Source organism: Danio rerio, chromosome 9 (assembly GCF_049306965.1).
Source record: "Danio rerio strain Tuebingen ecotype United States chromosome 9, GRCz12tu, whole genome shotgun sequence".
NCBI lineage: Eukaryota > Metazoa > Chordata > Actinopteri > Cypriniformes > Danionidae > Danio > Danio rerio.
This window is the reverse complement of record NC_133184.1, coordinates 4,710,001-4,728,091: the sequence shown is the minus strand read 5'-3', so window position 1 is coordinate 4,728,091 and position 18,091 is coordinate 4,710,001. Positions and strand designations below refer to the sequence as shown.

General features: G+C 36.3%; 1 protein-coding gene across 2 annotated transcripts in view; it reads right to left on the bottom strand.

Annotated features, from left to right (window-relative positions):
- The window catches only part of prpf40a (PRP40 pre-mRNA processing factor 40 homolog A), a 47,550-nt gene that overhangs the window by 2,566 nt on the left and 26,893 nt on the right, over window positions 1-18,091 (bottom strand). The window contains 12 exon segments of one of the 2 annotated variants that reach the window (NM_198356.1): window positions 1,684-1,821; window positions 4,952-5,013; window positions 5,091-5,184; window positions 6,327-6,413; window positions 7,027-7,122; window positions 9,072-9,209; window positions 11,941-12,057; window positions 12,143-12,234; window positions 12,792-12,906; window positions 14,195-14,328; window positions 15,206-15,356; window positions 16,618-16,726. In NM_198356.1, the coding sequence (NP_938170.1) occupies window positions 1,684-1,821; window positions 4,952-5,013; window positions 5,091-5,184; window positions 6,327-6,413; window positions 7,027-7,122; window positions 9,072-9,209; window positions 11,941-12,057; window positions 12,143-12,234; window positions 12,792-12,906; window positions 14,195-14,328; window positions 15,206-15,356; window positions 16,618-16,726 (1,333 nt within the window). 2 annotated transcript variants of the gene reach the window in all.

Here is an 18,091-nt window from a genome sequence, read left to right as displayed (position 1 = left end):
GAATATCACGTTTAACAACTATGGTGAAACGCAAACCAGCGGTACATCCTTGACATACTGTCCGACATGCACTGCTCTCTGGAGCTCAGACGAGTGCATGACAGTGTGTGTGTGGTCACGTGATGTGCGTTTTCAGCAGACGGAGGGCTGTTCAGAAATGCTAGGTAAAACAAGGTGTGGATCATTTTCGTTCTACGAACACTAAGACGCATTAGTGTAAACAGGCCTGAGTGTGTATTTTTCACGAGTGGGTTTGCGAAAGGGGGCGGGGCGGAGAATCGGCGATGCCGACTCAGCATCATGTTGTCTATTGGCCATCGGCGATAGACGATGGCATTGTCTATCGGCCCAACCCTAATTGAGTCTACGTATTTACTTGTGTAAATTTACATTTATTCAGTTTTTAAATTAATTTCCCTAATATTATTGTGATATAATAATTGTAATATTAACATGTTCATATGATTTATTTACAATACAGTTTGTTAAGTAATAATTTCTGTCTTTTAGTAGATGTATTATATAAGAGACTGGCTTTGTTTCCCAAATAAGTGGATCTAATTGGATTTGCATTGAACACATTAAATAAAAGCTAAGAATGTATTATTTTTTATTTATATATATATCAGGTTTTTAGTTATGATACTTCCAAAATCATTACGCATAAATCCACAAATTGTGTACTAAATTCTCCACAGGAATAGCAAAAAATGTGCACAGATTCTGTCAGGCCCAACTCATGACTAACATTGTGGTAATTTTATAGAGTATGTGTATATTATAAATAATGTTGGGCATTAACGGAATACTAGTAATGGGTTACTGTAACGGCATTGCTTTTGACAGTAGCTAATACTGTAACGCTTTAATATAGTAACTTCGTTATCGTCACAATATGATTCGTTTGTTCGTTACTTAGTAAGTTAATAAATTTGACCACTGTAAAGAAGACACATTGTGTAAGAGAGACCAAATTTTGTATTTCGACTACATTTTGGTTCTTTTCAACTGGTTCAGAAAAAAGCCAGCAGTGTGGTGTGAAAACAACCCAAAGAAGGCAGAAAATGCAACAATGTATCATTTATTGCCCTTGGTCCGGACCAAATGAAGTGAACTAAAGATGTGAAAGCATCCTTAAAGTATAAACAAATGATGAGCACAAATGAATACAAAGATACAAATGAAATAGTGCGTTAGGATTTTCTGGATATTCTGAAGTAAGATAATGTAACCAAACAATGTGATCAAATGTAAAAGAACACTGTATAGTATTTACTGTAATAAAAACACAATTAATATTGTGCTGAAATAAGATCTAAAATAACTTTCAGATAACCCTTGAGAGAGTGTGTGAAGTTTCAGCTGAAAACAGCCACCAAATAATGTTGAAGAATGAAAATTAGGTTGGCTATTTTGTCTCAATGCTGTCACACAACTGTGCTTAAACCCCTTATAAAAGGGATTTTTGCATAACAGCTCCCCTTTAAAGTCACATATTTAATCAATACTTGTGCCAAAATGGTTTAAGTTAGCTTGAAATTTCAGTCACATGCTTTTAAAGATAGATTCATTCTGAACTGCTTCCTGGTTAATTCTAATCACAATTCAACATTGTGTATTTTGTGATGTGAATATTTGCACACTGCTATATCTACAATGCAACATCAACACACGAGTGCTCACCTCTTCTTTAGCACTCTTTCTTTTGGGGGATTTCTGTTTGGATTCTCCACGCAGCTTGGCTCTGGATTTGTCGTTCTCTTTATCTTTGTCCTTCTCTCTTCCTTTCCGCTCTCTCTCTCCTTCAGACTCAGGGGAACCCTGCAGGGTGACGTGTGGTATTCCGTAAATTGCTCATTACCCTATATTAGCCTTGTAAAACTAGAAATATTAAAACTTAATGTGTGCTTAATGAGAGTAAATGAGGAATTGCACCTCATTTCAGGAATAGCCATAGGCTAAATACAACTTTAAGACCTTTTTGAGTTTCTTTCTCAACATGAAGGAAAAAATTTTGGAAAATGCTCCAACTATCAAATTATCCAATAATCAAATCATATGTTGGAGAAAAGGAATTCATTTGTATTACTTTTGTGTTTTTATTTATTAGAAAAATGTTTAGACTAACAGATTAATTAATCTTTTTTATTGTATTACAACACATCTTGACCAGACACACTTCCTCTTTTTACTGTGCTGCATACTTAGAAAAACTGCTGACCAGAGGAAAAAGCAGAGTAAGAATAAATTTTGCGTTTGTTCCAGACTTCTGTCTGGACATGCCACAAGGAGGAGCATGATCTTTGTAGAAGTTGTGAAATATATTGAAGATGCACATAATTGTTCAGTTCTGGTATGCAGAGAAGGGTTGGGGAAAGAGGAAGTATGTCTGGGGGTTACAAGAGCCAAAGGTCTGCAGAATGAATGATAAGTGACGTTACACCAAACTCCACCTGTTAATATCAGTTGTGTATATATGCTGCTGTCAGGAAATGCAAGTTAGTTGCGAACCTCTTGAATTCTTGTATTGCATTGGGGTAACGTAGCCTAGAGCTCTGTCATCTAATTATTAATTTGTATCTAATAAATTACTAATATTTTTGGCATTGAAGAAAACACTCTCCAGACTTTTTCTTATTGAACACGCATGGAATTGACTTGATATTCCAGCACATAGTATTTTTCTTATCTATTATGCAAGTCCTTTTAAGGCAAGTCATTTCACTCAGTGGCCAGCTTTGAAACGCCTATTGGGCAGTATGCTCAGACATTCTGTTTGAATGGGGAACCATTAAATTCTCCAAAATGCTCCCCAAGCTTACAATTAAATATCATATTAGGAATCACCAATAAAATTAAACAACAACCGTCTCTTTAGTTTCATTTCTAAATGTTCGAATCACAAAAAATCTGCAGAAACTCACATCTGGCCCCCCTCGCCCTGAGAATCTTCAGTCTAGCAATCAATGATTGTGAAGAAAGGCCAGCAGAGACTGTACTTCCTTCATCAGCTGAGGAAGTTCAACCTCCCACAGGAGCTGCTCGTACAGTTCTACTCAGTTGTCATCCAATCCATCCTCTGCACTTCATACACCATCTGGTTCGGCTCAGCTGCCAAAGCAGACCTCCTTAGACTACAGCGAATAGTCCGGACTGCTAACCGAATCACTGGCACTACCCTTCCTACACTTCAAGAACTGTACTCTTCCAGAGTGAGTAAAAGAGCTCGCAAAATCACTCGGGACGCCTCGCACCCAGCACACTTCCTGTTCGAACTGTTACCGTCTGGTCGGCACTACAGAGCACAAAAACAGGCAGACACATCGAAAGTTTCTTTCCCCAGGCCATCTACCTCATGAACAGTTAATATTCCCCTACTGTGCAATAAACATGTGCAATGCCTTCTCATACGCACTTGTACAAAGCATCTTATAACAATATACAAAGCAATACTTTTTCATACGCATTTGTACCAAGCGGCAACCTAACACTCTCCCTCGGGAAGACAACACAGAAGTAACTGAAACTGTAATTCATCGAAATTCCGCTAGTCCTGGCTCTATATGAAGCAAATTTCTATTGACCCCACTGTTAGAATGGTCAACTTTACAGCATAAAAAAGGGTGTTTACAGCCTGGTACAAAGAACAATTTTGGTTCATATAGCTATTATTACCCTTCATGACAACTGTGAGGAGGGTGAATTTTTTATAACTCATCCATTTCCTTTATATTAGGTTATATTAAGTCTGTATAATTAAGGGCGTGGCCATTTGAGTGACAGCTAACTTCACCTCAGCTGATTCCGGCTGATGAGTCACTGAACTAGGCTTATGCATCTTATTTTGTGATGTTATATGTGGCATTACAGTCAGTTGCTTTTTGGAATTACTTCTTACAATTATCAGATGATATGGCATGCTGTGTGCACTTAACTATATAAAAAATTAAATGTATTCCTGTGGTTTTCAGCACCATTACTCCAGGTTTACCAGCCTGTGTTAATGCAATTTATGTAGTATCGCATGAAAAACAAGATATAATAAAAAATAAACAACAATACACTCAAGTCAAGATTCTATAGGTAATCTTGACACTAAACTCACGAAACAATACTATCTCAATGTTGTAGGATAAATAAAAAGAGTTTAATATTAGTATATTAGTGTCATTAGGCTAAAATCAGTTGGTAAAACAATTCTTATGGTTTTTATTCAGAAAACTTGATCGTTTTTACAAACATAAACATGAACATAAAACAATTAAGTAAACCTTATCGATTTGTGTTGGGACAACATGATGGAATTGTGTGGAAGCCAGCATTTTTTTACTTAAGAGTAACTGTACTTCCACTGACACTCTAGGAATGTTTCTATAGGTCGGACATTCATATTAAACAAGCTTAATAATGCATCATATCATTTAAATCAGAGACATTTTTATATGATATCGAGACCCCTAAAAATCCCTTAATTTGCAAACTTTTTTTCATTGGTTGGTTGTGTGAATCGGAGATGGAAAGGCATTTGCTGTATAAACTCGGTCAATCCCAATCAGCTGTCTTTATTATGCTAGCCTTGTTTTCTGATGTTACTAGTTTACCAATACTAGTCAGCCACTCTTAACAACTTAAAAACTAGTTTGCATTTGGGATTTTTTTTTTTTTTTTGGTAAAAGATTTGCCTCGCAAGGATGCATCACACAATCCCTCAGAAATCATTCTAATGTCCTGTTTTTTGGCAATATTATTATTGCTACTCAAAAATGTAGAATGATTTTTGTTATTTTTAATGTCGAAAACATTTTCTTTTGACTCATGCATTGTTCACACATATATTAAATTTAAATCTTTTTAGCAACATAATCAGGTTCATAGTCAACCATTTGAAGTAATTGGATGTAAAATGAAAAGCTTAAAAGAAAAAAAAAAAGACAAGGTTGTTTGTACTCACAGACTTATGTCGTCTTTTCTTTCCCTTCTTCTTGTGTTTCTTCGATTTCTTATAACTTCTCTCTGTAAAGATCAATACCCCATGCTGTCAAATGCTCATCATGTCTTGATTATAGATGTCAAGGAGAAATGACACTGACCTGACTCCCCAGAGGACGAGTGCTCAGATGGAGATTTAGATGTTGAACGTTTCTTCTTCTTCGTGTGATACTCATCTTCCTCTGACTCCGAGCCCTTCCGAGACACACACACACACACACACACACACAATAGGTTCAAAGAATGTGTGAGATTAAGTTTGAGTTAAAGTACACTTTACTGCAAATTTCGAATCAGATCATAATACAAATTATAAAGATGCTTTTGTAACCCTGCCGGTCCTACGCCACCCAACCCGCTCCAAGCTGGTATCGAACCGGCGACCTTCCGCATGGGAGTTGGTTGCTCTAACAAGGAAGCTAAAGACCATGGCCTCTAGCATATGTCGCTAGAGCACCTTTACAGGTCAGAAGAGTGAGGTTTACCTACACAGCACTTACTAGCCAGCCTCAGTTCCACTCACCCCCCTAAACCTCACTCCCATCCGGGTACCGGCACTAATGTAACCCCTATGCCACCCGACCCGACCTGCTCCGAGCTGGTATCGAACCGGCGACCTTCCGCATGGGAGGAGGCTAAAGACCATGGCATCTAGCGTCTATCGCTAAAGCAGGGGTTCCCAAACTTTTCAGTTCGCAACCCCCAAAATAACGTTTCGTTTAATTTCTAGAATGTATGTAAGTGGTGTAAATGGGCCAGAAAGTTTAACCTGGTGTTTATAAAATAGATCTGCTGCATCAGACGCTATTGCTGTGTCTTTAATATAATGTAATTACCCCAGGGGTTGCAATCCAATAAAACTAGTAACTAAAGTATAAGCTACTATAGTAACTATGCAGTATATAGTAACTATAAACATTTTTTTTTTCTCTTTGGTAGGTTATGGATAAAATATGGTAATTCTTAGGGTTTAATAAAAATAAGTAGATTTTTGGAAAACACCAGGTGACCCCTCGGGGGGTCCCGACCCCCACTTTGAGAACCACTGTGCCACAGCACCTTTAGAGGTCAGAGGAGTGAGGTTTACCTGCACAGCAATTACTATCTGGCCTCCGTTACACTTTGATGAAATTCTACTATTAGAACTGAACAAGTTTATCCGTTTCATAATTAAAGAGGCTGAAAAAAATCCTAATACACTTTCCGGTGTTAACCATGGTTATAGGTGTTTTATCATTATCAAAACTATTCCCTGTTCCCCAGAGGTGCATTTATTGCATCAAATGCATTCCAGTAAATGAGAATGTGAGTTGAAATGAGATGGCTCGAGTGCTCACTGATCGAGATCGGGAACGTTTCCTGTGGTGTTTCTTGGATTTCTTGGAGTGTTTTTTCGTCTTGGAATGATGATGCTGACACTCGTGCTGAAGACAGAGAGAGAGACCACTATGTTATTAAAATTAGTCAACACAGTTTAAAATGAATAGCTTCGTCTTCTTTTCTAAACATCTTTTACCTCCATTAATAAACATGTGAATCTCACAAAATAAACCACACATGACAAATCTGACATTCAAGGTAACATCCACACAGCTGGATTCCTAAGAGCTAATGACCACACAGTCCTGAAACAATCATATCACATGCATGACCCTGGAAAACAAACCCAGTCATAAGTGTCAAATTTGAAAATCTGAAAGATAGATGAATGAGTGAGAGAATGAGTGTAATAAAATAAAAGCTTTCCATTGATGTATGACTTGCCAAGATAGGATAGTATATGGCTTTATATTTACAACTATATGAAAATCTAGAATGTGATGGTTTAAAACAAATTAAAAACCCTCTAAATACTAAAAGAATTGCCGTTAAAGTGGTCTAAAACTGATCACAAAACTCATTTTTAATATGTTAGCAAAAGGAAATTTACTAAATAAAACCATGGAGCACTATCTTTATTAATAGTATGAGTTTTGCCACAAGAAAAAAATAATAATTTGACCCATCCCAAGTATTTTAAACATATAACATTCATACCTCTAGAACATGCATGAAGTCTTTGAATATTCTCTTCCTCTCGGACTCCAGCGTGATGTCTTCAAAAGCAGGCTCTTTTAGGAAGCGCTCTCGTACCTGACCCAGCATAATACACACACATCATTAGCAGAGCAATACTAATAGGCCAAAGGATCAAGTTGAGCTCATAACCAGGGGTGCACATCACTTTGTTTGGTCCAGTTATCAAAGTACCAGGAGATGTTGCTTAGGGTGTCACTACTAAACTGAAAAGGATGGGTGATATTTTATTTTTCTGCAATAAATACTGCGATATAAATAGCTTCACAAGAGCTTTATTGGACAGTTTTCTGAGATGTCTAACAATATTTAGGAACAGAAATTAAATAATCACAATGCAAACTTTGCTTTGTCTCGTTTCTAATCCAAATATTAAAAAAAATTAGAGCAGTAAAAATATTGAATCGAATATCTACCAATGAAGCAAGTAAAATATATTTGTTTTTCGCTTTGAAATGTAGATATTTGGACAAGAAACAAGACTTTTTTTTTTTTTTTGCAGAAATAGTATAAGTTGCTTGTAAATACAGTAATTAAATACAATTCTGTAGCTCCTGGTATTATAATTCAAACTCAACATTGCATATCTTGCAATGTTACTAATGCAGATGTGCACATAGATATATCAATGCTGAAGCGATTTATTGTGCAGCCCTAGTGAAAAGGGTGACAGAGTGCATAGGGCACTGGCAATTTAGAGTCCCTGTGGTGGGCAGTGTGGAAGGCGAGACGATCCATACATGATAAACAGCAGCTCACATCCGTCATTTGGTGTGATAGGAACACATATCATGATACACATGTTGTTGCAAGCGCAGCAACTCCATCCATGCCCACAGAGACCAACTTTATTTTACATTCTTCTTCCAAATAAGAGTCTACATACAGTGCTATGAGCTGCGCAATTTGAATCGCAGCAAAATTAAATAAGTATGCACCAAAATTAAAATTGAGCCAAAAATAAAAATTCCTGATGCACTCGAAAAAGAAAATGCTGTTATAATTAATTATTACTTTTTTTTTTACAATTTTCTTGGCCGATTTCAATTTCTTGTATTAAGTTAAGTGTGTCTTGTCAAGACCAATTACTGTTTTTTTTTTTTTTTTGTACAGATTTAAAAAATAAACTCAAATAAAAGTTTTCAACATTTTAAATTGTAAAAAAAAAAAAAATACATTATTAAATTAATAGTATTCCCCAAACTGCAACATCACCAGGAAAAGGTTTAATTTTCCACGGACTTCAACTTTTTTTGGTTATAATTTTACTGCTTTAAGATTTGTATTGTTATTTAGAGATACTGTTATTTAGATATTTATTGATATATCTAAACAAAAAACATTTGCTGACAATTTAATCATGACTATTTAGTAGAATTCTTTACTCACGCATATTTTTAATACAATCAATAATGATCTCAATTACATTCTAACCATGATGTCTGTCACCATTCTTGCTGTCGGTTAACTATGCTAGTGGTCGTTTCAAGCTAAGGGAAAACAATCCCTGTTGATATGTTTTTGCACTTCTGCTGCTGAACAGTGAAAGACAAGAGAGGCAGCTCTTCTTTGTAAGTTACTTTACCTGACATGGAGCGGTTCAGTTTGAATGGCAGGGTGTGTAATATGACGCAATAGTAAACAACTAAGGCAATCATGATACCAAATGACAAACATAGTGCTGCTGTTACACACTGAAGAACAATTACAGTGATGACATGTTATCATGCGGCTGTGAGATCTACAGAGCCAAATACTAAGCTACTTTGCTTTCTACATCTAGTATTTTTCTCTGAAAATGGTCACTGAATTTTACTCATATTTTTATTTTTCAACAGGAACCCATAAATGCCCTTATTAGATGATAATTCTCAGCAGCCGAAAATTTGGAAAAATCTGTGAAATTTATGAAATCGGGTACAGAAAAGTACTTCTCTAGCTGCGCATCTTATCTTATGTGCACCCCTGTATGAAACTGTTGTATAGTAATGTAAAGTGTGACATACTCCCTCCCACGTGGCCTCGGGCTCTAGAGGGGGTGTGGCCTGTTTTAACATGCTCTTAAACGCCGCTTCCTTCCTCTTCATCTTTCTGGCCTCCTCTTTTTCTCTCTCCCGCTCTCGTGCTTCAGCCTTCTCGAGCAACTGAAAACACAAACACATCAAAAGTTATACGTTATACGTATACATTAAACGTGGCTGATGTCATGGGCTAAGTAAAATAAGCTTACTCCTAAGAGAAGACAAGTTTATTTCGCTTACCCCAGAGGAAGATTATTTTACTTGTTTTAAAAGAAAAACTCACTTTATTTTGACTTACTATTTCTGTAAACAAGACAATTTTTTTGCAAGGAAACTGGGATTAACAATTAGTTTTTTAAGTTTAAAAGATTTGTAAAACTACATGTTTGTAATAAAGTAAAATTGAGTAAAATAAAGTAAAAATAGAGTAAAATCGCCATGTAACCACTTCGCTGCTATACACCACTGCTATAATCACCACGGCCACACGGCGCATGTGTTTGTGTGTGTAATGAAAACAGCATTTGTGTGTGACTCATCATTTCAGAAAGGCTTGAATAAGCTCCACCACAAATACATCAAATAAACTTATTTGGTATTTTTGACTAGTAACCTCATTTCAGCTTCATCAGTGTCTGTCTCTGTCACTGACTGCCGTTTATCTGACGTAACGCATGAAAAGCAGACATGCACATCGGAGCGGTGGGCGGGGAGAAGCAGCTCATTTGCAGTTAAAGGCTACAAAAAAACTGCTCTATTGTCCTCAGACACTAAAATGGGCAGATGCTACAGTACATGATAAATAATCTGATGGGTATTTTGAGCTGAAACTTTACAGACACATTCTGGAGGCACAACGTCTTATCTTACATCTTGTAAAAGGGGCAAAATATGTGCTTTTCAAATGCCGTCAAGTAGTTAAGAAGCCACAATTTGATACAAATTACAAAGAACCTACCAATTGGATTTTTGGCTGTTTTAGGAAAAAGGACATTAAATGGAGAGACAGAAATCACTCAGGTATCATAAAAAATATTTATATATTTGGGTTTGGAAAAAAGAAAATCTTAGGTTTGAAACAACATGAGGACATTAAGAAAATATTTACATTTCTGAATTACAAATGATACATCATATTAAAGCTTTGCTATTGTCAGATAACATTGACAGTATGTTTTGTACAGGTGTACAGAAACTCAAATCTGAAATCATCAGTGGAATGTTACACCACTAGTGTTACATCAGAGAATGTTTAACATTTAACTCAATTGTAAATTCAATTAACTCAAACATTAGTTATTTATCGTATAAATCTTTGAATGCTTGTATATTTGAGTCTTGAATATAAATTGAATTACTATTTTTGTTGGTTTTTAGGCTTATAGCATTGACAAACGGATCACCAATGAAAACTAGACTTTAGGCTATATTATATATATTTCATGCTCAAATAATCTTGATCAATGTATACTGTCCCTTCACTGTGAAATAAAAATCTATACATATGTAATCTTTTTCCAAAGCGTTATCTTTAAATGAAAAAAGAAATTTTATATTGCAGCTGTACAACTCACTGGCCACTTTAATAGGTACACCTGTTCAACTGCAAGTTAACACAAGTTTCTAATCAGCCAAATCACATGGCAGCAACTTAATCATTTAGGGAAATAGACATGGTCAAGGTGATCTGCTGTAGTTTAAACTGAGCATCACTTTGAACGTGGAATGGTTGTTGGTGCCAGACAGGCTGGTCTGAGTGTTTCAGAAACTGCTGGTCTACTGGAATTTTCACGCACAACCCTCTCTAGGGTTTAGAGAATGGTAAAAAAAAAAAAAGAAAAAACATTGAGTGACAGTTCTGTGGGCGCAAAAGCCTTGTTGACGCCAGAGGTCAGAGGAGAATGGTCAGACTGATTTCAGCTAGTTCAACCTTAAGGCAGATGAGGCAGATGGGCTACAGCAGCAGAAGAACACACCGGGTGCTGCTCCTGTCAGCTAAGAACAGCAAACTGAGGCTACAATTCACACAGGCTCACCAAAATTGGACAATAGAAGACTGGAAAAACGTTGCCTGGTCAATTTCTGCTGCAACATTTAGGTGGTAGGGTCAGAATTTGGCATCAACAACATGAAAGCATGGATCCATCCTGCCTTGTATCAACGGTTCAGGCTGGTGGTGTTTTCAGATTTAACGGTTAAATAAATCATCTCAGATAATTATAAATAGCTAACCTTTAATACGTATCCCCACTAAAATAGGAAGATTTTATATTTAGGGGAATTTATAAACAATGAACTTTAATTTGTTTGAAGAAAAACTGGGAGAAGTCTCTCTATTGCATCAGAATTGTCACTTTGCTTGTAGTAAATTGGTGGAATCTCTAATCCTGAACATAACCTGGTCCAGAGCAGGTTAGCTGTGCATCCTCATATACCATCCAACAAAGAGTGATTAAAGCTAACAAGCGACCTTTATAGTACTGAAAAACCAAGATTGGTGCAAACTAAACTGAAATTAACTGGCTAACCAGCTCATTTGTCTTCATGGCACTGGCCCCTGATCAAATGTTTTGTGTGTAACGATTTTGTGCCAAGCAGCTATGTAGTGAGTGGAACATTGTACATCTAGGCTGTTGTTTTTAAAGCAATTATTCTGTGAGAACAACCATACAAATAAAATTAATACCTTTCTTATTGAAGCTCGGTTATAATAATTACATTATCAATGATGATTTCTTTAACACGGGAATCTTTTACACCGCTTCAAACTGTAGTTATAAAGTACATATTTCAAGTTTTTTGTATTTAAATGAGTGTGAAGTATAAAACAGTGTGGCAGTTTAAAAGGTCTTACACTGTTGAAGGCCAGTTTGATGTTTCCCGCATCAAGCGTGGTGGCGCGTTTATCAGAGCTGATCACTGAGCCAAAGTCCTCAAAGCCTGTGTTGATCTCCACCAGGAAACCTTTATCCTGGAACAAAACACACAAGCACACATTTCACCAATGATTCAGCGCAAAAATTGATAAACACTGATCACCGCAGTCTCACACTCACCTTCAGGATGTCTTTAATGATTCTCTTCTCATCATGGTAACGAGCTTTCAGATCCTCCACATAAAACTTAAATAAGTCCAGAGGCGTGGAGCCTAAAACATGCACAACATAAAAACACCATCATTTTAAAGGAACCCTCCATTTTTAGGAGGAAAAAATAGGCTCCTTTTAGAAGCCGATCTACCAAGAGCACTTTTAGCTTAGCTTAAATCATTAAATTAGGTGGATTTATATTTATATTGCATAAGCTAAGCTAAAAGTACTTCTGCTAGACACAGAGATCGGCTAAATGGATTCAAATATTGTAAAAATCAACCGTTTACCTCTACAGAATGTGTAAAATGAGCCTTGTTCCATGTCAACATCCAATAATTATTCAATGAAATTTATTATTAAATAAATGACAATTATCATGTACAAAATGCAAACATTCTGCCAAGTAATGGAGAGGTCATAGAATTTTGTGGTCTTTTAAAATGGTGGAGTCATGTGGAGTTCACAGACTGAACTGATGAAATAGAGACACCATCAGAAATGAGGACAGGACCCTTTTATATGTATTATTCATCAGCATCAAAGACTGCCAAGCTCTGAGTGTTTGTGCACAAACAAGAGAGAGAGAGAGAGAGAGAGAGAAAGAGGTAGAGACCTGGCTGGCCCAGCATGTTGCTGAAGCGAATATCGGCACTGATGGTTGGGTACATCTCCATCCAGGCAGACATGGAGTGCAGCTGCCCATGATCATGAAGCTCATCCAGGAATTTCTGAAACACAAATAACATTCACAACCATGAACTCTTTTTCCTAATCAGTGACTCATCAGAGGTTAAACAGTTCTCATGTTGACCAATGTCAATACTGATTAAGACGTTTCCACTTTTATGACGAATTGATTTTGTAATTAAAACAGTAATAACTACCAATCATAACAAAACAGAATAAACAACTATAGGTGCAAAATTAGTTACATTTGATTAAAAAAAGTCAATACTACTGTCAGTAAAGTGGCATTGTCAGATGCAGATTTTGTAGTACAAGTTTAAAGAGCAGCATTTTATTCAAACCACACTGATAAAGTCAAATATTAGGTTCAATAAAATAATGGCAATATTTCCCATCTAGTATAATGTTTATGGATCAGATATCAGATATAGAGCTGAATGATGATTTTTGGCCGGATCAAGTATCAAGCAGATGAGGCCGATCCAAAACATACTATCAAACATCTGTTGTGACTATGGTGAAGTCCGTCTCTTATGTCTCCATGGTAGCAAGGCATTCTCTCGGTACAAGTAGCTGGCCACATTGTTTATACCAGGGATTCCCAAACTTTTTTATTCAGGGACCCACCTAGCCAAGTAATTCAATCTCAAGACCCACCATAATATTTTAATATGGAAAAATGGGTAAAAAAATTTATCCATTCAAAGCAGTCAACAATATATGGTGTGTGGCTTTTCGGATTTTGCGATTTGATATGCACAAAATGAGGCTCGAAGTGCTTTTTGTGGGATGCTGGCTGTAACTGTGATCAATTTTTCTGTTGAAGAAGATACTCTTCTTTTTTTTGGAAGAGACTATGATCAACCTTTGAACAAGCCCCTTGATTATGATCAAGCCCCGTCATATCGCAGTAAATTCCACTGCTAGTGTATAGTCATAAGAAACTAAAAAGCTTTTTGATCGACTACTACAAGCTGGGAAAACGTCAGCTAAATATGCCAATGCAATTAACATTATTGCTGAATAGATCTAATATTTACAAATTTGCTTGAGGAAGGAATGATGAATATTTGGGGTTAATGAAGTTCAGAGTCTCAATAAAGCCAAGAGTTGCTTCAGCATTCTCTTTGTTAGCATCACAGCGTGATGATTTTCCATACTAGGTCAAACAGGCGATCTGTCAACACTGGCATTTGCTGATATTCCAGCATCAAGTTCCAATTAATTAAGTTGAAAGGTTTTGATTTCAATAGGCCTGGACGCGGGAAGCAAATTACGAATGAGACGGAGTCACGTGTGTGTGTGTGTGTGTGTGTGGAGGTGAGTCACCTGAAAAGACTCTCTGTTCTTGCGCTGTCGACGTCTCTCGCGCAGCAGAGTTTTCTGCTTCTCATCTTCTTCCTCTTTCTCAAGAGCACGGATGTGTTCCTCAAAACAGATCAGCGCATCTTCCTTGTCCATGTCTAATGCACACGCACACGCACGCACACACACACACACACACACACACACACACACACACACACACACACACACACACACACACACACACACACACACACACACACACACACACACACACACACACACACACAGGAAGATAAAAGCTTTCGATATCAAACATGGTGTCTCTCATTATGAGGGTTAAAAGCATCAGGTAGGGGCTGCGGTAAAGTGTGTTGTGTGTGTGTGTGTGTGTGTGTGTACAGGTTTATGTGGTTTGCAGGGACACAAAGTCGTATGATGACATGGTATGACTTAGTCCAGGGGTGTCCAAGCTTGGTCCTGGAGGGCCCAACACACCTGCAAGGATGTTTCTAGAAAGCCTAGTAAGAGCTTGATTAGCTACCCCAGGTGTGTCTGATTGGGGTTGGAACTAAACTTTGCAGGACACCGGCCCTCCAGGACCGAGTTTGGACATGTCTGACTTCGTTGTATCCTATTAAAGAAATAGTTCACCCCAAATTTAACATTTACTCCTTATTTATTTGTCATCTTGTGGTTCCAAACCTTTAAGTTTCTTTCTTCAGTTGAACACAAAAGAGAATATTTTAAAGAAAACTGAAAATCTGTAACCACTGACTTTCATAGGGAGAAACACAAATACTATGGAAGTCAATGGTTACGGGTTTCCAACATTGTTCAAAATATCTTCTTTTGTGCTCAACAGAAGTCAGTCAGGTTTGGAAAATGCAGAGGTTTGTTTTTAAAAACATTAGAGCTAATTTCAAAATGTTTTGTGCCATTTTGTTTTTAACATGAACAATCTGGTTTAGATTTAACGGAGGAAGTGGACAAATAATTGAGCTTTATACAAGCATGTGTGTTGTGCGTTCATACTCTGTAGCTCCTCGTCTTCAGCAAATGTTGGATTGTCCAGCAGGTACTGTTGCGCCTCAGACCACGTTGTTCTGTACGTCACATTGGCCATATTGTCCAGAATGTTCTTCAGTGCTTCCCAGTTCCTCTTCCTCAGCTGTTTAGCTTGTTCCTGAAACAAAGCATCGAGCACAATTGTGAGCTTTTCTCTGGAATATTCATGATACAAAATAGTTCTTGAAATCCTCACTGAATTGACACCATATATCAGGTTAAAATTAAAATCATATTCAAATGTATTAGTGAATGGCAACTTTGAACAGACAACTAGTCTGTAGACTTTATTTTGCTATTTCTATGCAGACTTTTGTAAAATGTTTAATGTGGAATGATTTTAGGAGTATAGTAACTAAAAACTTAACACATAAAAATAATAACTTTTTAACTTAAGGTTTAGAATTCAAATCCAATATTAAAACCCATATATTTGGTAAACAAAGTAGGTTTCTCATATAACACGTCTACTAAAAAACAGAAAATATTACATTACACAATAGTATACCTCTCATAGATCTCTCTATTAAATTAATATTTTCATGGGATGCTTTATATTAATACACTTGTAAATATACATTAGACAAAACTTGTACTTAAGCCAAAACTGAAACTAATAATTTTGTTTAAAAAACAATAATAATAATAAAAAAAGTATGATCACACTCCAAAAATTAGTAAACCAAAATAATAATGTTGGAAAAAATTATTAAATACAAGTGTAATGAACAAGAAATGTTTAAAACCCTGATTAATATGATGGGGAAAATATGAAATACAATTTTTACAAACAGGAAAAATCAAGAGAGACATAATAAAACAGCAATATAAAACTAATGAAAATTCATTTCAACAACTCATTCGAATTTAAATGTAATATCCTTATGTTAAAGATATCATCTAAATATTTGCAGTTTATTTAATATTATTACTGAAATTAATATAAAAATGAAATAAATGTTTATTTACACACATTTAAATAAAAATTAATAAATCACTCAATGATGCCCTAAAAACAAGTTACAACTTGGAGGAATGATCACTTTTCATATTTGTTTAATATTAAAAAAAACTTGAGAATTTTAAAAACAAACAGGCATTACATCATATTGCTGTAGCTAAGGTGTAGTAAATATGATAATATGCCATGTAATGGTGATTTTATGACCCATTAAATCTAACTACACCACTCAGTAATTGCCTCCCACACTCATATTCAGTTTATTGATTTATAATTGAAATTTAAAAACTGAAACGCATCCAATAGAAACAGATTTAAATGTTTAAATTGTAAAATGCAAAAACGAATTAGCAGGTTATTAGTGTGTGTGTATATGTAAATGAGAGTGCAGAGATGAACAGAATTAGTCTTGACAAACCTTCTCTTTCTTTGCCAAATAAAAGAGCACATCTTCATAGATCTCCAGCCGGTCTCTCTCTGGAACACACGACCAAACCTCTTGATCTCCAAACATCTGCTCTGCTTTCCTGTGGAGTAATGTATCACAACGTTTCATAAAAAAAAAAAAAGATCAATTCCAGAATGAACAATTCCGGATCTGTTTATTTAACCACAACGTTACTATCTTCACTTGAAACTAAAATTAAGATTTTCTAAGGAGAAATGTGCAAAATAGTTCTACATACAAGTGACTTCTACAGGGCTGAGTAAAGCTGTGAAATAGAACTGCACAATATACTGTTTGAGCATTGATATTGCAATGTGTGCGTTCACGATTGTCACATCGCAAGATATACAATGTTAAGTTGGGATTAGGGTTAGGGTTATGTATATCTAATATATCTAATTGTGATTTTTTTTGACAGATATTGTGATTTCGATTTGATTAGCGATTTCATTTTGTTGTCAAGCTTCAGCTCAATAACCTGTATCATAGCTTCTTACTGCTAAACTGCAGTGGATGTTGGTTAAAATGAAACTAAAAATATTTTAACTTACTTTAAAAAAAATTCAAATTTGTTTTTAAATATTTAAAAATGAAACATTTATTTTTCTCTAGAGCCACAAATAAAATGACCTTACCTTACTGTAAAACAAGCCGAACTCAAATTAGGGAGATAAACCTTCTTTTCGCTGCACACGACAAACAAAAAGCGACAGACCAGAAGTCATTCATTTCCAATGGGGAGTAGTCCGGGAGCTGCGTGGAGTTTTGATCATCTCCGTATGTGGAAAATTCAGATCCGAATTGAGTTGCGGATTTGTTAAAACATTTGAACTCCTGCGACTAGATCATATGTGACCGGCCGACCAGATGTGATGTATTCCAGTGTTGTACAAGCAGGTCCGTGCGTGCGAGATGAGAAATACTAGTTTTTTGGTTATTTTTGGAATCAGAAAAAAGTCTATACTAAAAAAAATTCTGTTCATAAATGTGAGTAATAAAAATATAATTTTTTAATGTTGTCTCCACATTCCCTTTAATATTTTTAGCGGTCTAGGAGTTTCTAGTATTCATTCATTCATTCATTCAACCACTGTGAACGCATGTTGAATAACGCCCCATTTACACGGGCTTTAGCGTAAACGCTTGACAGAGGGCGTGCCTGAAGTTGGGGACTATGCGATAGTCATAGCAGCGTCAGCCAATAAAATTAGTCAGCAATAGGCTGCTGTCTGAGCTGGTGTATTTACATTCAGCGATCTGAATGGCTGACGCTTTCGTCGGCGGTTGAATAGTTGAGCAAGTCCCAACTTTTGCAGAGACCAACACCTCTGAAGCGGCGCCGACAGATCCACAATATAGTTCGGCAACGCCTGACGTCACCCATTCAAAGTGAATGGGAAGCGTTGAAGCTGATGCCGCGTGTGAATGGGCTGTAAAGGCTCTT